Source organism: Lepisma saccharinum, chromosome 15, assembly GCF_977018435.1.
Source record: "Lepisma saccharinum chromosome 15, izLepSacc3.1, whole genome shotgun sequence".
Lineage (NCBI taxonomy): Eukaryota > Metazoa > Arthropoda > Insecta > Zygentoma > Lepismatidae > Lepisma > Lepisma saccharinum.
In genome coordinates this window covers 41,277,714-41,301,008 of record NC_139243.1, presented here as the reverse complement: position 1 = coordinate 41,301,008, position 23,295 = coordinate 41,277,714, and the positions used below count along the sequence as shown (strand labels likewise).

Genomic DNA, 23,295 nt, shown 5'->3' with positions numbered 1-23,295 from the left:
TAGTTTTACACATGTGAATGTCCAGGAATACATGATTAAATGCAGTGTGATAGAACTATGGATCATTTTTACCTTATGCACCATTACTGGGTGTACTGTCCGGAGTCACAGGGTACACAACATGATACCCCACGAGGGGACAAGAATTCACAACTGACAAGGCACCAGTGGTGCAGCAAAGATTGTATGTATATTACTTTTTATTTGTTTCATGATACTCCTCCTTATGTGTACCTCAAAATTTTATTGTTTCTCGCACTGTGTGAATTAAGGGGGGGGGGGGATACCATGGGATTTCCAACCACAAATAATTTTATACCCGACTAAAAACAAAACTTATTTTTATCCCTGCCAGACATGTTTATATCCCCCTTAGTTTATTTTAATGGCTTGTAAGGTATACAAATTTGCATACCCCCTCCCCAAATCTACCCTCTAAAGTGAAATTACAAATATGTCGCTGAGTGGCAGGCATATTGATATTGACATCAAAATTCATACTGAGTTGCATCCCCCCCAAAGATTATAGCTTCATTCGCAAAGTGGTTTCTAGTATATATGATCAAAATTAGCCATACAAAAGGTTTCACCAGCACTGAAAATGAACCCTCTTTAACTCTTAAAACTAGATTTAATTTTATTATTTGACCACCTGTAGTGGGTTTGTTGCTCATATATGTGGAGATGTGGCTTTATAGGCACTTTTGAAATTTATACACAGAATTAAATGCCCATTAATGGTAATTTTGTACTGGTGGTGTATTTCAGGCAGAAATCATGGTATACTTATTGGTTTCTTTCAAGCATGATAATATTTAATAGCGGTACTTATAGTTTTTAAGCACTACCATTCAATATCACACATCCAATAGTAATTTTATATTCTGCATTATACACCAAGAACTTGTCCTTCTCTTTTTCTTGTCTGCCACACCGACACCTTTTGCGTGGCAGAGAATCACTATTCAAACATATGTTATTAATTATATTTAATGTGTGTCATTTTCAATATTGTGCAAATTAATTAAAATTTTCATAAGTTTTGCCATATGAGGCCACAAATTTTGGAAGAAATCCTAGAAGGAATTGTTTTCACATTTCTACAACATAGGCATTTTATTTTGTGTGCAGTTATTCATTCCAAGTGAACATTTTTATCTTTTGCTAGATTGTTTATGATTAATATGAATGTTTGAACTTAATGCCTGCTATCTTCTGCAGGTTTGCATCAATTATGCCTAGACGTTGTAGTGTGGCTGGGTGCAGATCAAATTATGATGGTGAAGGAGAACATGTAACAACATTTGTTGTCCCAAAGACTGAACCACTTCGCAGCCAATGGCTACGGAAAATTCCTACAGACTTAACCAAATTAAAGTATCCAGTGGTGTGCTCAAAACATTTCCACGACTCCTGTATTGTGAGGGTAGATAAATTTTTAGTCAATGGTGAAATTAAAGAATTTGAAAGGAAAATACCAAAACTGATAGATGGAGCATTACCTACAATCTTTCCCAATCTACCTTCATATCTCACATCCAACCCAAGTTGTAGTCGCCGACTTGTTGATGCAGAAGAAGAAAACTTTCAACGAGCAGTTCAAGAGAGTTTGGTTGATTACAGGGTACATATGGAGCAAACCACATTTCATACCCTATCAGACATAGTTTCATATCTTAATTCACAAGAAAACAAGCTGCAACAGAAATGGCTGAGTGTCACACAAAATTCCAAACTGCATGTGTGTTTGTACAAAATTTGTGATACTTATCCAATTATTGTTGGTTGTATAGTTATTGAAACAGACCTTACATTTGACTTGTATGTCAATAAGGTAAAACTCAAGAGACATAAATTGCCCAAACACTGTGATAAGATCTGCAATGTGTCAACACTTGAAGTTGTTATGGGATATGTTGAAGAACATGTAAATGATCCTTCGAAGACAGAAACTCTCATTGCATTGATATCTGAACTGGAATCAATGGAAAAATTTTGTGAAAGTACCGAGTTGCAATTCATTGTTGAACAACTAAAATTTTCCATGCAGGATAAATATCAAAGACGGTATTCCAACCAGACACTAATTTTTGCAGCAGCAGTATATGTTCATTCTAGTACAGCATATAATGCATTGTTGAAATCTCGGTGTTTATTTCTACCACACATTCGCACACTGCAGTCAATGGTTAGTCAGTACTCTTTAAATGGAAATACAATTTCAGGCAGTATCAAGTATTTGAAGACAAAAATGAAACATATGAAAGATCACGAGTTGCTTGTAAATTTACTGATTGATGAAATATACATTGATCCTCAACTCAGTTTCAAAGCAGGCTCGTTATATGGCTACAGTAACTCCAACCCTGAAAAAATGGCAACAACTGCTCAAATTTTTATGATTTCATCTTTAGTCTCATCATATAATGATGTGGTTTGCATTGTGCCAGTGTACAATTTAACAGCAGATTTTCTGAAACCGTTATTACTCTCAGTCATAACAGAAATTGAAGGCATTGGTTTCAGGATTATATCTGTAATATCAGACAACAATGCAGTCAACAGAAAAACTTTTGAACTGTTTGATGACAACAAAACTTTACAGCCATATATTAAGCATCCTTTAGATGAAAGTAGGCTCCTTTTCTTCATATTCGATAGTGTGCACATAATTAAATGTGTTAGGAATAATTGGATAAATAAAAAGGAGGAGAAGACCTTTTTATTTCCTGACATGGAAGATGAACAAACTCTCCGCAGAGCACAATTCAAGCACCTTGAAGTGTTGTATGACATGGAGAAGAATTCCTTATTGAAATATGGCCATCTGCTGTCAAACAAGGTTTTGTACCCTTCAAGCATACAGAAGCAAAATGTGAAACTTGCCTTAAGCGTTTTCCATGAAAAAAACATTGCTGCTTTGAAGTGTGTGGCTAACGATCATCCAGCAAGATTTCCAGACTTTGAAGACACTTGTATATTGCTACAAATATTTGTGACATGGTGGAAAATTGTCAATGTTAAAAGTGCATTTGAAGGAAAACGCTTCAATGATGTGTATCGTGAACCCATCAGGCAAGGTAATGATATGCCTATTTCATTTTTGAAGAAAATGTCATTGTGGCTAAAGAAGTGGAGGCTATCTGTCCCCATTGCAAATGCCTTAACCTCCCAGACATTCCAGTCTCTAATAACCACAAATGATGCTTTTGTTGCCATGATATCATACATGTTTCAGCGATACAGACTGGATTATTTGCTGTTAGGCAAGTTTCAAAATGATGATTTGGAGGGTCGCTTCGGGATGTATCGCCAAATGTCAGGATCAAATTACTACATCCAGTATGTGCAAGTATTGGAGAATGAACGGAAACTTCGATTTAGAAGCAATGTTCTACTTTCCAGCAAAGAAGGAAATGTGTCTCTCAGATCTTTGGCACCAGGTGAAGAAGAACATAGATGTGATGTAGTAGATGTTGATATTTTCTTGGATGTTCTGCATGAAGATTTGTCACTTGAAGTTGTCCCAGATGATCTGATGCCTGTTATTACATACATTGCTGGCTATACAGTGAAGAAGGAAACCATGGGGAAGAAATGTGCTACTTGTACATCTTGGCTACAAATGGATCGAAGTGTTGAAGTTCCCGAGGCCCCATTTTCTCTTCTACATGCATTGGACCGTGGGAAATTAAGGCTTCCAACAGAAAATGTGGTGCTTGCTGTGTCTATTGTGTGGTTTCTACTTCAACAAATAATGTTGAATCATCATGATGATTTTCGGAGGTGTGAAAGACAGATGTCTGTTTTGCATAAACTATCCTGTATTCAGATAACTCGCTCCAACTTGCCTGTGCATGACACATGTGACTGCAAATTGTCATTAGGTGTACGTCTTGAGAATGTTTGTTTAGTAACATGTAAAATTTTGTTAAACAATTATGTAAAAAAGGAAAATAATAAGAGTTGTAAGAAATCTCAGTGTGGGAGAAAGATACAGAAATTGTGTCCAGTATGAATTTGGTAACTTTGTTGTTATGTAATTCATGAAGTGTAAGTGAAATTTTTTATGTATTTATGTCTTGTAACCTACAAGAATTGTCATATTTGTGTTGTATTCTACTTTGTTAGTTATTTGTAGTTTTATTAAGGGACTGTATGCTTTTTTTTCGGTTTGTACTTAATTTCTCCCAACATAGAAAGTGGAAATGCTCACATGTATTAGATACAAATTTAGGTTATACATCCAATAATGTATTCTATTTTATGTACAGTAAACCTATAAAGTGCAATATTCATAATTAAAGTACAATATTAAATCACAGTATTGAACTACGTGCCCAACAACTTTATAAGAGACTGAGAGAAATTACTTTCAAGATTCTCACATAATGTGAGTAATAACTCTCATCAACTTGTGCATACCTCAGTTTAGTTTATTTAATGTTTAATTTTGAACTGAATGTAAAAGTATTGTTAACTGCATCACACCTTTTTTATTGATGCATATATTCTGTTTGTCTCTTTCCATCATAATGTATAGTATTTTGATTTTGGTAGTATCGTTTGAGATGTTTCAGATATCAATGTTTAGAAAACTACTGTGTAGCCAAATGGTAACTAGTTTGCTTTACTTGCTAACTTTCTCTTTACTTTGGGGTTTTTGAATAATTTTAATATTGAGAATATAATTGTCAGTGGTAATATTATGCAATTCATTTAACATCTTTTGTTATTCTTTTTCTGTAGATTTTGAACAAATTTAAATTTCAGAATGAAGTTTCGAGATGTCACCAATGGCATTCAGTTTGAATTTAATTTCTTTTATTTAAATGTGAGTTTTTCTCTACCATTCTGACATCAATATATGTAATGTATATAGTAATTAAGATGAATATAAAATAATATAATTTTGCATGTTTTCTTTAATGTATTGATACCCTCTTCTACATTCTGTCCAACATTGGAAATCATTCATGTCAAGTACATCTGCATTATGTGGAAGTAAAAATGTTATTCACTGGAAGTACATGCTTTCATGAATATTAATAGTTTTTATTTTAGTGTGTGTACATGTTCAAACCTCAATAAGTTTGTCATTTACCATTTTGTGTATCCCCTCCCTCAAAAGGCCATACATCATTAGGGGTAAAAATTGAACATTTGCAGAATATATTGCCTAGCATTCATTTACATCTAGGTGTAACAACCTTTCTGTTTCAGGTTCTTATAAATTTCAGCCCCTATCAGATTGAAAATATTTTTTTAAGTGAAAATTCACATGTGGCTCTTAGTCTATGAAAATGTTAATATGAAGCCAGAGATGTTGCTACAATCTGTATCAACTATCTCTGGAGCAAGGCTGCACATAGCAGCAGAGAAGGGAGTGAGCAGAGCGAAGCAGTACATGCTGCTGGGAAGCCTCGTAACTGCAGCCACTTTCCCCCCTCCATACAATTCTGTTCCTGTCACATGTTCATTGGTGGAGGCATCTTGCGCATAAATTTGTTTTTCATTTGCCTGCTCCAGAGATAGTTGGGACAGGGTGTAGGTTCAAATATCAGCAAGGGTATTCTTTGAGTGTCCCATCATCAAATTCCACATATCACATCGCCATCGACACGATTAGCCAAAAGTTACAGGAAAGTTATGTAAAAAATCAATTGTATGGTTTCAGTAGTATTTTTTTAAAGTGTACTTTGAAATATTAATCATTCATCCTTAAATTAAATCTCATGCTTTAAAAAAATAACTTTCAAGTAGAATCTCAAATTTAATAGCCTCTTTGCAGTCAGAACTTTGACATGACTGTCTTGAGATGTCCATAATTTCAGCACTTGACTTGAAAATTCTGATTTGTGCGTAGAAAATTCCATTTTTTCCTCAGAGTAGGTAAGTAATTTTGAATTTTACAGATTATATGGAACACTTCCATGACATATTTGCACTTTGATATTTGTATAGATCTTTTACAAGCATATAACTGGCTGGTTCAAAACTACTTTTTATTAATGTTAATTTTCTTCATCATTTGTGAACATGATTATTTTCCACAAGTCATTTTCCCAAGAATGAGTTCTAACTTGCCTGTGTGTACACCCAACAGCGAAAGAAACAGTAGGCAAATTGTTCACCACCATCTTCATTCGGTCTGAATTACACAATATGATGACAATGAATTGAAATAAACACGTCAATAAACAGAGAACAATGCCTGCTTCGAACCAACATAGTTTCATTCCTTATAACAACACAGGATGTAGAATAAAAAGTAGCAAAAATAGCGGTGGAAAATTTGCCTATCATTATCTTTGCCGTTGACTGTACCAAAGTGCATAGGCTCAAGTTGCAAGATGCAATTTGTATGTATTTATTTTTACAAGGGACAGCTAGTGCAAGAAATTAGTGTGTATTCCATAGAATGCCGCAGAATTGAATGTAGCTGACAAGCAGGGCTGGTGTTGAAAGGGTAAATTGCAGCCAAAATGACCAAAATTTTCACTGCTGGGTCATTCCATGTCCAATCAACCAATGGTCTGAACTTTGACTTCTCAGAAATGGATATTTTTTGGTGCAGTGATAGTACCCGAAAAGTAAAGAAAAACTAAAATTTCAGATTTTTTGGGCTATTAACTTTCACAAACTCAACAATCGCAAAAATTTAACATTTTGGAATTTTTAAACAGCTGTAGAAAAAAAATTATTTGACCTAGACGGCTCAAATTTATGCCATTCTCTTTTGTTTTAATAAGCTTTGACTTGAAATGCAATATGACTGGTATTTGAATTTTGTAGTTTTTCAAAATCTCAAGAACCCCCTTTGAAATTTTTTGAAAAGGATAAAAGTTTCAAAGATATTAATTGACTGTGTGTGAAATTTTATAATGGGACTGCAATGGGTTTGTATGGAAATTAATTTTATATTGTGTATTAAATTTCCTAAATTGTTGACTTCCAGGTTAAAACTGTTACTTAAGCCGAGACGTTGATGGAAAAGTCTTTATAATAATTAATTAAACAATTTTTGGACTACAAATAACATGAAAATATCTCATATTTATCAATTTTAATGCTTGGTAAGCAAATTGAAAACTGCATGTGTGTGTTGATATATTAGAATAGGTTCTCGATTTCTTGCAATTGTTGAGTTTTTGAAAGTCAATATCTCAAAAACCAAGAGCCCCGAAAATCTAATTTTTTATGATTTTGATATGTGTAATGTATAAACAAAAAAATCTTTAAAAATCCGAATACTAAAGGTTCAAAATTATTTTTGTATAGGTTGCTTTGACATGGAATGACCTGCTGACTTCTCATTCATATATTCACACTACCATCTCGATTTTCGAGTGTGTTGCAATGCAATTGGAATGAAAAACTATCTGAAGATCTTATATTTTATCCAGCCTGAGTGAATGGATATTTTGACGTTTTCCATGCCCGTTAATAAAGGGTGTACAGAAGAAAATAATGTAATCGTGACGCGGTTTAAAACTGAAAAGTAAATTAATTTTTTAACATCACATTTAGTCAGTCAACAAGGTCTACAAAGTTCAGGTTTCTACTTTTTAAGAGCGCTATTAGTTAGGTTCGTTATCATTGGCGTGTTTTATCGCCAAAAAAAACTATTAGAACGTTTTTATTTTAACTGACAAAGAATGAAATAATCCTCTCTTTGTGAATTGTTTTGTAATTTCGTCCTCCGTTTGCCACTGTGTCAGTCCCTGAATAAAGAATGTATGTAGCATGTAATAGCACAAGAAGCAATCCTCCCGTCGTCTTGCTTGGGACTCACTTCATGACGTCAGCATCACTGGATGACGTAGCTTCGGGGCCGGTCTTTTTCGTCGGCTACGAGTCCAATAGTGTGACGTCACATCAGACGAAGCGCAAGGACTGAGTCTTCACAACGAGAGAATGTGTTCTCTTCGTATCCAATTCAATGCTATTTTCCTTCGGAAGGGGTAGCTTTAATTATTGTGACAGCAGTTAAGAAACAAAATTGTGATGTGCACCGTACATCAATGTAAAGATGAGATTTCGGAGAATACGTCAATATACAAGGGTTGGATAAAAAGTAATGGCAACACTGCTGTCCCGTGAAAGGGGCGAGTTACAGCGCCACAACCGTTTCGTGGTTGATAAAGGAATGTCAGACGAGGAAGTATAGTGAGTGGGGTGCGATTGTATGTTATTCAGTCAAAAACAGCAGTGCTCTGAAGCAGAGGACGAGAGTGCAAGCGCCCTAACAATATGTTTAGGCAAGAAGAACAACGTCTCTTAGGCAGACGGTCAATGCAGCCTACTACGGCACCTTCTTGCAACACCACCTTCGTCTCGCATTAAGAAGGAAGCGACGGCACGTTCTGACACGTTGTCCCATCATCCTGCTTGACAATGCAAAGTGTCACACTGCGAACAATGTGACGGCGCTCCTGCATAACTGGTAGTGGGAGGTACTGGAACATCCGCCGTATTTACCGGTATGAGACCGTGTGATTACGACCTTTTTGCCAAAATGAAGGAACCACTGGGCGGGAAGCACTACGACACGCGCGAAGCCATCATACGTGCTATAGGGCGGTCACTGCGGGACATCGACAGAGATGGACGCGCTGACGGTGTACGACGTCTTCCATACGTGTGGCAGAAGGTCGTAGAGATGGGGGGGGCGATTACATTGAAGGAATGTAACACGTGCTCCTCTGCCAATACAGTCAAGTAGCAATTATACCAGTGTTGCCATTACTTTTTATCCAACCCTTGTATAACATATACCTTACAGATGACAATGTAAAGAACAAATGGAGTAGGAAATCGAGTAAAGCTAATGCTCCAAAATAATTCTTAGCCAATGGGCGTCGTCTGTTCAATCGCCTGAGGCTGCTGGTTTTCCACGGTTTCCCGCTATCCATAGCGGCAGCGTGGCTGACTTCAGATCGGGTGAACTTCGTGTCGGGTTCGGCTGGGCTGGGAAGTGGAATGTTTTGAAAATGCATTATTTTCTTACCTTATCCTCTGTAAAGTATGTGTGATATATAGTCATATTCTCCGAAATCTCATCTTTACACTGGTGTACGATACGCATCATAATTGTGTTTCATAACTGCTGTCACAATAATAAAAGCTACCCCTTCCGAAGGAAAATAGCATTGAATCGGATAGGAAGAAAGCACGTTCTCTCGTTCTGAAGACTCAGTTCCAGCTCTTCGTCTGCTTGTGACGTCACCACTAATGGACTCCATTCAAGGACTTGTTCATGATCTATTTAGGGCCGGTTTTTCAATGTTCAGTTAAGGTTCATGTTAGCACGTTACTGGAAGTTTGTGAAAATTTCGGTTTTTCAATGTACAGTTAGCTCGTAACTGGAACTCTGGTGGCGATTATCTTTACTGCTACTTCATCTTGCAGTTACCAGCCTAACTGGAAGTTGCAAAGCAACATGGCTGTCTCATGCAGCTATCGACGTTCCACACTCGCAACTTCACTGTCAGGCTCTGTCCGAAAGGTACAAAGTACAGACTTGAAGTATGTTCTTGGCAGAAGTGACGTCACCTAGTGCGGTTCGAAAGCGCAAAGAACAGAAGTACGCAGTGCACATCTTGCAGTACAGATGGTTGGTGACTAGGTCACGTGGTTTCCGCACTCGTTATTCATTTGTTTAAAATCACGGAGGTAAAAGTCAGCAACACAGGTTAAATATACGTTATGGGCCATCAAGTTGCTGGTTAAAGTTCTTCTAATGTGTGTAAATGTATGTGTACGAACATTTGAAAACGCTATGTGATTTCTATGGTGAAAAACAAGTGTTTAATACGCGAGGAAAAAACGAGTACTCAGTTTTATCTACTGATCGTATTTGGCGCTGCAGTCGAAGTGCAATGGACATTTCCACTACTTTTTTTTAGATCACTTTTAAAATGTACACCATCGACAAATAACCCCTGCAATTTCCCAAGTTCATGTGCGAGTTTCTACTTTTCGAGCCGAGCGTTGCGCGCAAAACACACCTGCGTCATGTTGTGATGTCGTCGTTCGGCTCGTCCTGTCGTCTGCACTTCGCGTTGACCAAAGAGAATGGTTATGTTTGTTACTGCACAACAATAACTATTATAACTAATAAAATAAAAGTTTTTATTTCTATAATAATTTTATTACATCCTTCCTTGGGCAGGCTGTTCTATTCGGTCCACCAAATGAGCGAATATGCAGCGCAACTATTTTTTACATTTCAAATACAGTTAGTGTACTGAAATGTAAAGAACTATATTTGTTATTTACATTCACACGCCTTGTTCAAGAAAAAAAATAGTTAGGAGTAAATTTTGGTCATATAGTGCGTGCGACCTCTCACATAAGAAATCTAATTTTTGGAATTTTGAAAACTTGAACCACCTATTCCTTGGATTAAATAATAAAAATATGGTTCCTGCATTTTACACTCAACTTTTTCGATCTCGCGCATTTTTTACTTTGATTTTTCTGTTGGAATCATGTGTGTCGAAAGAAGGGAAGTCGGACGCGGTCCCCCTTTGGAAATTGGCATCGTTCATTTTAAGTAAAAAAAGAAGAAAGTTTGTTATAGTATTTATTGTTAATAGGGGAAAAAAGATCACTTAGTTAGTATTTGATCAGAATATAGCGACAGTATAAAGTGTGTTAGATCAAAAAAATTAAAGGAAAATATAGGAACCAAATTGTATCTCCATGTTCTACCATTTAATTCAACAAATAAATGATTCCACAGTTTTCAATTCCAAGAAATATAGTTTTATGGGAGAGGTCACAACATAAACCTTATGAGTAAAATTTTTCCCTACCTTTTACAGCCTTTTCGCAAATGATGTATGCAAAAGTTAATAACAAATGCAATAACTGTGAATTTCAGTACACTGAGTGAAATGTGAAAAAAAGTATGAAATAACTTTGTACTAGATATTCACTCATCTGTTTATTTTTATTAGTATATAATTTTTATCATTGTAAAATAACAATTTTATTATTATCAATTCTTATTATTGTTATTATTTCTACTATTCAAGTTTTATTATTTCCCGAGCTCCAGCAAAAAATTCTGGCAACGCCCATGATTGAACTGAAATCTAACTAAAATTTATTTCTGTTATTATTATTTACAATAAAAATAATATGCTTTCTGTTGTCTGTAACTTGAAATGAACTTCTAGGAGCTGGTCAACGGACCGGTTCAAACCCCCACCCTTCCCGACGCTCAATTCCATTTGCATTACATACATTTATTTTCAGCTACGCAAGAGAAAAAAACGCTGGTTTATAGCGTCGTGCAAAAAGACACTGATATTTTTCTCCAGGTAAACTTATTGCACTGCAGTAATACTAGCACTACTAATAATAACTGAAAATTAGGAATGATTGCTACTGAGAGAAATCTTTCAACAGAATAATATTAAATGATATTGAATAAGCTGTCGATGAAAGTAAACACCATGTCAAATTTCCCTTGCAAAACTTAACTCGCTGCTTTCGCTCCTCTTATGTCTGCTCCATCCAATATCCGTTGTGCAAAACATGGAACTACCGTGAATGCATCTGCACATGTTAGATTGCCGGAATTGGCTTTTGTACATCTCTCGCATGTCATAATCGAACCTTTAATATTGAAAATCACAGAGAACCCTCTTCAATATTCAGCGTTACAAACACGAGGAACAACAAACGCCTTCGTGCATGGATTTCTAGAGCGCTAATCAGATGACTGAGTTCACTGCCGAACGAGAACGTCAGAACTGGAATACCCAATCAGAGGCCATTCGGTTTTCGTGACGTATAGCATCAATGTGGCACAATTTCTAAGGCCAATTTTTTGCGAACTATTTCGAATTAACACAAACTATTTTGCACAACGTTAATATAAAACGAATGGCATGCAGTGATACAGTTAAAATCATATTTTACGTTAGAGTGGAAATGTCCATTCGAAAGACTTTCACTTCCAGTCCATGACTTGAAGACCGTACTCCAAGACCATACTCGGAAAATGCTCGCTTCAAGTACGGTCTTGCACCTTTCGGACACGGCCTCAGATTATACAAGATATGATTCATAAAAATGTTAAATTGGTACAGAAGGAGACTTGTTTTGTTTGGCAGAGCTTACCAATGTCTGGGCTACTAGGCGAGACAATCTCCAAACAGTAATTTGGTCCAGTGGTTAGCGGCACCACCTTTCGCAGCGTGTTGTGTTTTGTAATACGAGTTCAAGTCCTGGTCAAGGTTTTTTTTGGTCAATTATTTATTACAGTGTGTTGCCTTCAATTCATGTTTTAATCGTCTACAGGGCGCTTAACAACGAGCATCAGGTAATGTACTTTTTACAACACTCACCCTCCCGCGTAGTATAGACCGTGTTAAAAATGTAAACATAAACATGGTGAGGTCTTGCTCGGTCCCCCAGGAACATCCTGTTTAGGCCAGTCCCCGTTGTTTCCAGTGCAGATTCCCCGGCATACGAAGTATGAAATGAGTGCTTGTTTTCATTTTCATCATTTGTGCGACGATAGTCAAGAAAGGTATTTGTTAAAGTTCTGCTATGAAGGAGTGGACGTCTAGAATCAATCGGATGATCAACTGCAGAGCAGATTATTAAAATATGACGTGCCTTTGTGGCCGCCAGTTGTACGAGTATCCCATGTACACGCACGACTAAAGTTTAGATATATTCAGTTATTTTGTAAATGGAAAAGTGAGGGAAAGAGAATTCTATAAAACTAGTGATATTATTAATATATTATAAGGTATGCTTAAGTGAACCTTTGGCAACAGATCTGCAGAAGTAATGACACATACAAATGCTAGTAGTGTGCTTTCAACTGCGCCTTTCCGCCTGAGGGATTTAGGGAAAACCTATGATATAGCATGCCACTTTCACTTGCACGAATTTACTTCAAACAATAAGGGAGTTTTCAGACTGAAGCAACAAGCGATATCGGGATTTCACACAGAAGCATTCTATCCAAAGCAAACCATTCACCACGCTTGCGCAAATAACAGACCGTGGCAACACGATGCACGGAATTGATAAAACGGCTCAGTCCGAGCGACATGAAAGCAACAGATGCAATTTGTCGTGTCACTTTAGTTCGGAAGGTGTTGTTTATTTTTGAATGTTGGTTTCCAAGAGACACGTATCGCTTCAGTCTGAAATCTTCCTATCGAATCAATTCACCACGAGAAAATGCACTTGTTGCTTGGACTGGACTGTTTTCTCAGTACCATGCATCGTGTTGCCTCGGTCTGTTGTACTTGTATGCGACGTGAATTGTTTGCTTTAGAATAAAAGGGGGGGGGGTTGCTTGTCGCTTCGGTGTGTATTCTCCGTACCACTTGAAAATGAACACTCAGGGATCAATGAAATTTTTCGAACAGAAGCGACACGACAACCTGCACGTGTCGCTCAGATTCCTAATGGCGTGTATTGTGCCGCCTGAGACTTGATTTCCAATGTGCGGTAAATGCTTATTTATAGACTAAATGGTCCTATGTCCTATATTAACGTCCATAGCACCATAAGCATAACCGGATGTTCGAGGGGAACCAGACGAGTGCGCATGCTCCACAGTAACTCCGCCTTTAACACCGTCCATATTATTTTTTATTTTTTGTACTTTATGTCAGTGATTTTTTTTATTCAATATGTCACATACATTAGATACAAGTAAAATAGAACTATTTTTTCTAGAATCTTCACGCGAGAAGTACAACGTAGGCATAATTAGTGATTTAGATGAAAATGACAGCAATCTGAGTGAAGAATATTTTGAACATGATGACCATTTTGATGAGAATGAGATTGAAGGTGATGATGAATATTTAGTAGATGGATGTTTAGAGTTTCAAGAATGTGTTGTTACAGAATTTGTGCTTGTAAGAATTTAGAAACTACTTGATGTAAGACAGAAGTTGGACAGATTTAAAACATTCTCAGGAAGCTTCTTGGACCATGACACCAATATAAGATAATAAAGAATCTTATCCAATGAAACTAATTAAAACAATAAAAAATAATATAAAATATAAACATATTAAGCTTGTGAAAACAGCTAATTTATGTATGTTGTAAAAAGTACAAATCACGACTGATCGCGCGAGTGAAATAAGCGCGCGTCCCGAAAGGTTAAAAATGCATATTAAATATCAAACTATGTATTACAGGGTGAGTCAAAATTCGTGACCACGCAAATATCTTCAAAACTCTTGGAATGAAAATGTTCAATGCATTATCATTATATACGTATTAGATTATTTTTTGTGTGTTGGACTGTGTAACCATATCTCTCCTCCTTGGAAGGAATCATCTTGTACTCAAGGATAAAAGGTTTCCTATCGAAAACTTCAAAACTACAAAACTCGAACACGCATCACAAATATCCAAGAACACACATTGGATTCATGGATATATTTTTTTCCATATAAAGAAAGTCCAATGGATATTCAATGTATAGACGGTGTTAAAGGCGGAGTTACTGCGGAGCATGCGCACTTGCCCGGTCCCCCCACAAACATCCGGTTTCGTTAGGTGATATGGATGTTAACATGGAACAACGAATGGATGGAGTTTCTTTTACAAGAAAAAAGGGTACTAGCTGTGTAGCATATGGTTGCACGATTCGATCGGGAACAAATTTATTGAGTGAAGTATCATTCCATAGGTTTCCGAAGGACACAGAGAGAAGAAATCTGTGGATACAAGCGGTACGAAGAAAGGATTGGTACCCGACCGAGTGCAGTCGTTTGTGTGGCTTGCATTTTTCTACAGGTATGTGCAAATATACTCTCTTCGTTTATGGTTTTGTAGGAAAACGAACGTTTCTTGCTGTTTGAAGTACATTTGTACAGGAGAGAAAGTAGTAAAACAGAAAAGAAAGTAGATTGTGTTATCTGTGGTCCCGTAAACCTCTCCGATGCAAGTTCTCCACATTTTCTTCAGCCACAAATACAAGCCACGCCCACAATAGCACAAGCCACATCCACAAGAGCAGGGTTGCAACCCGCGAATATCACGAATTTCAGTGTAAGGTATAACGCACGTTTTCACGCAAAATAAGCTAAGTAAACTATGATTATACACATACGTAATGCTTAAATACATTAGCGAACAATATGAAATAAAAAAATTACAGTCACACCCCAAAAATAATAAAGATACATGCCCTAGAAGATAGACATGTTTCTCACATAATGATACCGGCCACGATCCAGCCACGAATTTTAACACGAGCCAAAAATGATAATTCTAAAGCTGAGACCTAATAGAAATTGGATATTAAGAATTTAAAATAAAGAAAAAACATTAACGAACAGTATGAAATAAAAAAATTACTGTCACACCCCACAAATAATAAAGATACATGCCCTAGAAGATAGACGTGTTTCTCGCATTATGATACCGGCCGCGATTCAGCTACGAATTTCAACCCGAGCCACAAATGGCAATTCCAAAGGAGAGATCTAATAGAAATTGGATTTTAAGAATTTAAAATAAAGAAAAAACATTAGCGAACAGTATGAAATAAAAAAATTACTGTCACACCCCACAAATAATAAAGATACATGCCCTAGAAGATAGACGTGTTTCTCGCATAATGATACCGGCCACGATCCAGCCACGAATTGTAACACGAGCCAAAAATGATAATTCTAAAGCTGAGATCTAATAGAAATTGGATTTTAAGAATTTAAAATAAAGAAAAAACATTAGCGAACAGTATGAAATAAAAAAATTACTGTCACACCCCACAAATAATAAAGATACATGCCCTAGAAGATAGACGTGTTTCTCGCATAATGATACCGGCCATGATCCAGCCACGAATTGTAACACGAGCCAAAAATGATAATTCTAAAGCTGAGACCTAATAGAAATTGGATATTAAGAATTTAAAATAAAGAAAAAACATTAACGAACAATATGAAATAAAAAAAATACTGTCACACCCCACAAATAATAAAGATACATGCCCTAGAAGATAGACGTGTTTCTCGCATTATGATACCGGCCGCGATTCAGCCACGAATTTGAACCCGAGCCACAAATGGCAATTCCAAAGGAGAGATCTAATAGAAATTGGATTTTATGAATTTAAAATAAAGAAAAAACATTAACGAACAATATGAAATAAAAAAATTACTGTCACACCCCACAAATAATAAAGATACATGCCCTAGAAAATAGACGTGTTTCTCGCATTATGATACCGGCCGCGATCCAGCCACGAATTTCAACGCAAGCCACAAATGACAATTCCAAAGGAGATCTAATAGAAATTGGATTTTATGAATTTAAAATAAAGAAAAAACATTAACGAACAATATGAAATAAAAAAATTACTGTCACACCCCACAAATAATAAAGATACATGCCCTAGAAGATAGACGTGTTTCTCGCATTATGATACCGGCCGCGATTCAGCCACGAATTTTAGCAAGAGCCACAAATGGCAATTATAGGAAAGAGACCTAATAGAAATTGGATTTTATGAATTTAAAATAAAGGAAAAACATTAACGTACCATACATAATAAGAAAAATTACATTCACATGCCCTCGAGGAAATATTTTATTTACGTTTTATCGTACCGCCCGCGATCCAAGGTTTGCTATCTTTTACTTCGCTTTTCGATTGTGCCATGTCTGACTAATTTGCGAATATGTGGATGAGTGAAGACATGATGAACTTGATGAATGCACACTCACATACATCCATGTTCAGCCGCGATTCGAACCCCGGCTTCGGGGCGCGATATGCTAACCACTCCGCCATGGGGGGCGGTTACGTGCCACGACTGACAATACTAGCAAAGCGACTTAATATAAATTGGATTTAATGACTTTAATATGAAGAAAAAACATACATGAATTATGCAAAATTGGATTCAAATAAGTTGTTAATGTGTTCCCTTTCAGTGTTTTAGCAGCCACCTTTGATATAGGGCGGAGGATGAGCAACTTCCGTGCTCTCTTATCTGGAGGCCACCTGCAGGTGGATTGACCTTGTGGAATTCCCTAAGGCTGGTTTCTTGCCATGCAGGTGTTTGTCTCCAATACCAGAAGATAGACGTGTTTCTCGCATGAAGATACCGGCCGCGATCCAGCCACGAATTTTAACATGCGCCACAAATGACAATATTATCAAACGGTCGTAACATAATTTGGATTTTATGACTTGAAAATAAAGAAAATACATTAACGAACAATATTAAATAAAAAAATTACTGTCACACCCCACAAATAACAAAGATACATGCCCTAGAAGAAAGACGTGTTTCTTGCATTATGATACCGGCCGCGATTCAGCCACGAATTTTTACACGAACCACAAACTAACAAGATGAACTAAAATTGCTTTCGTCTATAATAAAACAATTACACCAAAGGAGATTTTAAACTGATAAAGGGTCGAAATCATTAAGATTGTTGGTAACTTGGCGGGGGGTAAGGGGGCACTTGCCCTCTCCCAGCAAAAATTCTCGTTATTTAAGTCACGAGTTTAGTCACATGAAAATCGAGTTCCGCCATGCCATGTTCGTAGATATCCGAAGAACTAAGTACATAAACAAGATTTTGTTGTACCTGAAAAGAAACAATTATTCACATTCTTAAAATAGTTTGTTGTCAGTTCACTCCACGGCCGATAAAGGTCCGGATCACCGGGATTCGAATCCCGCACCTCCAAATTACAAGGAAGTCACGTTACCAGCTACGGCAAGAAGGAGATTGATGTGGACGAATTGAGTGTCACTCTCACGTAAATATTTCGGCTTCGAAATGTTTACACACCAGTCCGGCAACAATCAAGGAGTCCCGAATTCGTACCCTGCTGAGGTCTACGTCTCAAAAAACATCCACAGAGTCAGGTTCCGGCAGCCCAACACAAGAAGATTTTGTTCAAGGCTAACAAAGAAAGGTAAGAACCGGGTCTAGTTACTAAAAAAACGCCAGTCATTCCCTTTCTCAGGTAGCGGTTCCTTAAAAGGAACCTTGTCATCTCGTTTTCTCTCCTGGGTGGACGGCAAACCTAGCCTGGGAAATAATAATAATAACAAAAAAAAAAAAAACTAGGAGAGACACGTGTAAACATTATACATTATATACAAGACGATATAAATTGTGATATGCAGGTTAGTATTATTCTTCACAGTCATGTTTTCATGTTTTAGGTATTTATTATTATTTTTTAATAATGCCCAGTGAACCTGGAAAATAATAATCAAAGAAACAAGGAAATATCAAAAAATGTCATACTGAGTTGATTATAGAGAATTTTCTGTTATAGCTGGTGAACCTGAAAAAAAAAAGGAAGATATAATTGTGTACATTGTGAAGAAGATGAGATGAAGGAGAAGATTTATTCCCTCAGAAATAGAAAGGACAGAGAAGAATAATATATTAACAGAAACACGACATTCATTCACAGTCACACAAATAAATATTTACAGTATGTGCACTCTGTAGAATTATATTTTATATAAATAAGTTTAAGTAAATAAATAAGTAATCTTTATATATATATATATATAAATATACTATATATGTATATGTACAATTTTATACAATGTTACTATTTACTGTCCTGTTGCATGTTTTCGACACCTCCAGAGTTCCAGGGATTAAGAAAGCAAGAACTTAAAAAAAAAAAAATGTCTGGTATCTTCTAAATGGAAACCCCAACCAAAACACTTTTACTGTGCTGCTGAAGTTGAAGTACAGCAGCTCACATCACCCCTTCAGAGGTGTGGACATAGTTGCTGAACATTAAACTTCCAGCAGCAGCAATTTGTAACCCACAAAAACTAACTTGCAAGTGTATGAAATATAATAAATGCAGTCCTCCAATACTCAACAACAAATGCTTAATGTTCACATTAAATGGTCATTATTCAAAATATGCAGGTTTCGCCTGGTTAACTTGCATCTCACATCACCATAATGGCGTGGACATAGTTGCAAGTTTCAGACTAAACCAGCAATGTTATTGTTACATAGCATGGGCACCTATCCTACAAACCATTTGCATGGCAAAGTACGCACTTAAAGTTGCTTGACTCAAAGTAATCGCGACTCGCAGTTTTGCTCACACAAGGGATGTGCAGCCACCTTTTACAAACATCGCATCCAACCCAATCTACATCTTGTGTTAAACTACCTCTCCCACAATACATGCAAAAATCGTCAACTGCCCTTGAGGCTTTCAGCAAACTCATTTGTAACACCTTCCTGTACTCATTAGGATCAAAATTCTCTACTAGATTTCCCTCTACAAGTAGTTGTTTTATGAAATGTAGAACGAAAACACCACAGTTGTAACCGTCCGTTTGGTGCACGGTGTTCAAATTCAGCAAGTGCCACCTTTTGGTATCCAGCTTGTCTGTAGAAAAAGTGTTCCTTTTTTCTACGAACCTTTCAAACAATTGGAAATACTTCTCTTTGTGGGCAATGGACGTATATACAGAATCTAATATGGATACTGCACCTTTAACAATATCAGCAAAAATTAGACACCAGTGATTTTGATTAATTAAGATTGGCATAACAAGCAAGGCGTAATGGGAGATTGTCATGGAGTTCACACTACATTCCCTAACGAAATTACACTCAATCAAATTGGTTGCTAGTTCACACGGAATGTAAAGGATGTGGGATTTCTTACTTTGGATTATGATTAGCTCTGCACATAAGTCAATGATAAAATTAGTTAAGAACTTGTTGCAACTGAGAGTAAGAAAATCGGAATGATATAGCCCCTGGGTATCAAAGTTACCAATTACACAGTTTTTATCTCTTACTTGCACTGAGTAATAGACAGGACTCGAAACTAGCCCATTTGGGAGGAAGGATAGCTGGTTACTGATTGCAACATCTGATTGTGTTGAAGACACGAGTGGTGCCGAGCTTTCGGGACTCTCATCGCCATGTTGCAACCCTTGGACCGAAGCAGGTAACACACAGTTTTCTGATGGGGTTTCATGAATACCTGGGAACAAATTCTCACCTTTCAGAATGTGCCGCGCGAAGTAAGTGCGTTTCCTCTTAACACGCCTTTGCCATGTCTCCACTGACATTTCCTCAGCATCCTGATCGCATCTTTTTCTCTTCTGCGTACATTGGAAAGTGCTTGGGATATCCAAGAGAAATTGTTTACACAACGCATCTATTTTCCCTTTGAGTGCCCTCACAAACCTTCCACACTTCTGATGAAGTTCACTATTCAAGACGTTGTGTTTAACATGATTAAACCAAGACTCTACTGCTGCGTTACTAAGCCTGTCCATGGGCAGCTTATTTCCACCAGGAAGCAGTAGCCGAGACCACAAAACAATGTACGGCATGTACTTTTTAATTATTACATCCGCCATTTTGGGACAGTAGTACTCATTTTTTTCGCTTTCAGCTTCATTCGAAATATCTTGAGGAACAAGGCTGTTAAAGTGCTTGAAATAGGGACTTGCTTTATATATTGTTTTAATGTCTGGCATATCAGAGACCTGAACTTCAGACTGTACAACTTCATCTACGAAGTGTGGAACACCAAATGTTTGCAGAAGAGAAAAGGATTCCCTAACCTTATCATTTTTGTATTTGCTGTACAATATTATCAAAACGTTGGAAAATATCACCTCTTGTTGAGATAGCGTTGTTGAATTTGCTAGCATTCCAATACATTCCAGTACAAAACGTTTACACTGTTTGTCATTTGTTGCCTTTTTCGCATCCTGTGCAACAATGTGCATAAAATGCGCAACACACACATGTAGTTGAACCACTTGAAATGTCCCTCCCATGTTATTATTGGTCAACATGGTGTACGTTAATTTCAAGTAACTCAACATAGACATCTTATTCCACGCTTGAAGGACTGCATTCATTATGGCATAACTGAAGTCTGTCACAACATGAAAAAACGCTGGCCACCGTCTGAACTCGTTATAAAAAAAAGCTCTGAAGGAAAGAAGAAAACCTGCTATCTGAGCGGTGTTGTGCACTGTAGAGATCATTTCCATTATGGGGAACGATTTGCCTTTGAAACTTATAACTCCCGCATAATAAAGAGGTCTTTTCTCCATGATGTCTACAGAACGTATTACTGAACCTGTAGCATCAAAATGCAAAATGCAGGTTTCCGGTTGTTTCGCAGATGAATACAACTTCCATACCTCAAGCTGCGGTTTACTATACATGTACGTGCAGAATGGCAAACTCACAAATTGAATATATCTGTTGGGCGATTGAACAGTTTCAGCATATTCCAAACACAAGTCGAGAAAATCATCTCGTGATTTATCACCCCGCGAAAGAGCTTCAGATCTTACTTTACGAATTACTGCCTCGGACTTAATACCCTGGCAGTTGCCAGCCTTAATAGCCTCAATATCAGCTGCAGATATTTCGTTTTGGATATAGGCAGCAGGCTTCATGTGAAGCAGACGATTTTGGGCTATTTCCCTATCCAATCCCCTCAACTGGCTAGTTTTCTTCTTTCCATCATGATTTACCGATCCCTGAGACCACACTTGAAAACAAACTGATTCTGTGGTGTTCGGGTTCGGGTCAGCTGTCATCACAAATTTCATGCACCCTTCAAATGAACACTTTCCATAAACCTTTACCAAGGGGCAAGACTTTCGTTTTTTATCATTAATCCTACTCTCTTTGATTGCAAGTATACAACCGTTATTTATGTCAAAAAATTTCTTTCTAGCAAGAGATGGCCAAACGGATTTGTTCATGTGATCGCCTTCATACACTAAACGCCATTCTTCAGCACTAAGAAAAAACGATCCACAGTATTTCATATCTTTATGTTTTGTCCTACCGACCGATTTAACATTGGGGAGTTTTCTCTGAAGAAAGTAAGTTATTATTGAAATATAACAGAAAATTCTCTATAATCAACTCAGTATGACATTTTTTGATATTTCCTTGTTTCTTTGATTATTATTTTCCAGGTTCACTGGGCATTATTAAAAATAATAATAAATACCTAAAACATGAAAACATGACTGTGAAGAATAATACTAACCTGCATATCACAATTTATATCGTCTTGTATATAATGTATAATGTTTACACGTGTCTCTCCTAGTTTTTTTTTTTTTTTGTTATTATTATTATTTCCCAGGCTAGGTTTGCCGTCCACCCAGGAGAGAAAACGAGATGACAAGGTTCCTTTTAAGGAACCGCTACCTGAGAAAGGGAATGACTGGCGTTTTTTTAGTAACTAGACCCGGTTCTTACCTTTCTTTGTTAGCCTTGAACAAAATCTTCTTGTGTTGGGCTGCCGGAACCTGACTCTGTGGATGTTTTTTGAGACGTAGACCTCAGCAGGGTACGAATTCGGGACTCCTTGATTGTTGCCGGACTGGTGTGTAAACATTTCGAAGCCGAAATATTTACGTGAGAGTGACACTCAATTCGTCCACATCAATCTCCTTCTTGCCGTAGCTGGTAACGTGACTTCCTTGTAATTTGGAGGTGCGGGATTCGAATCCCGGTGATCCGGACCTTTATCGGCCGTGGAGTGAACTGACAACAAACTATTTTAAGAATGTGAATAATTGTTTCTTTTCAGGTACAACAAAATCTTGTTTATGTACTTAGTTCTTCGGATATCTACGAACATGGCATGGCGGAACTCGATTTTCATGTGACTAAACTCGTGACTTAAATAACGAGAATTTTTGCTGGGAGAGGGCAAGTGCCCCCTTACCCCCCGCCAAGTTACCAACAATCTTAATGATTTCGACCCTTTATCAGTTTAAAATCTCCTTTGGTGTAATTGTTTTATTATAGACGAAAGCAATTTTAGTTCATCTTGTTAGTTTGTGGTTCGTGTAAAAATTCGTGGCTGAATCGCGGCCGGTATCATAATGCAAGAAACACGTCTTTCTTCTAGGGCATGTATCTTTGTTATTTGTGGGGTGTGACAGTAATTTTTTTATTTAATATTGTTCGTTAATGTATTTTCTTTATTTTCAAGTCATAAAATCCAAATTATGTTACGACCGTTTGATAATATTGTCATTTGTGGCGCATGTTAAAATTCGTGGCTGGATCGCGGCCGGTATCTTCATGCGAGAAACACGTCTATCTTCTGGTATTGGAGACAAACACCTGCATGGCAAGAAACCAGCCTTAGGGAATTCCACAAGGTCAATCCACCTGCAGGTGGCCTCCAGATAAGAGAGCACGGAAGTTGCTCATCCTCCGCCCTATATCAAAGGTGGCTGCTAAAACACTGAAAGGGAACACATTAACAACTTAT

General features: G+C 37.1%; 1 protein-coding gene across 1 annotated transcript; it reads left to right on the top strand.

The window, feature by feature from the left end:
* The first annotated feature begins 2,185 nt into the window (after positions 1–2,185).
* LOC145999215 (uncharacterized) lies at positions 2,186–17,025 on the top strand. The gene is made up of 2 exons (XM_083136148.1): positions 2,186–3,786; positions 16,941–17,025. Exons 1-2 carry the CDS (start codon positions 2,186–2,188, stop codon positions 17,023–17,025), a joined length of 1,686 nt encoding a protein of 561 aa, XP_082992274.1.
* The last annotated feature ends 6,270 nt before the right edge of the window (positions 17,026–23,295 follow it).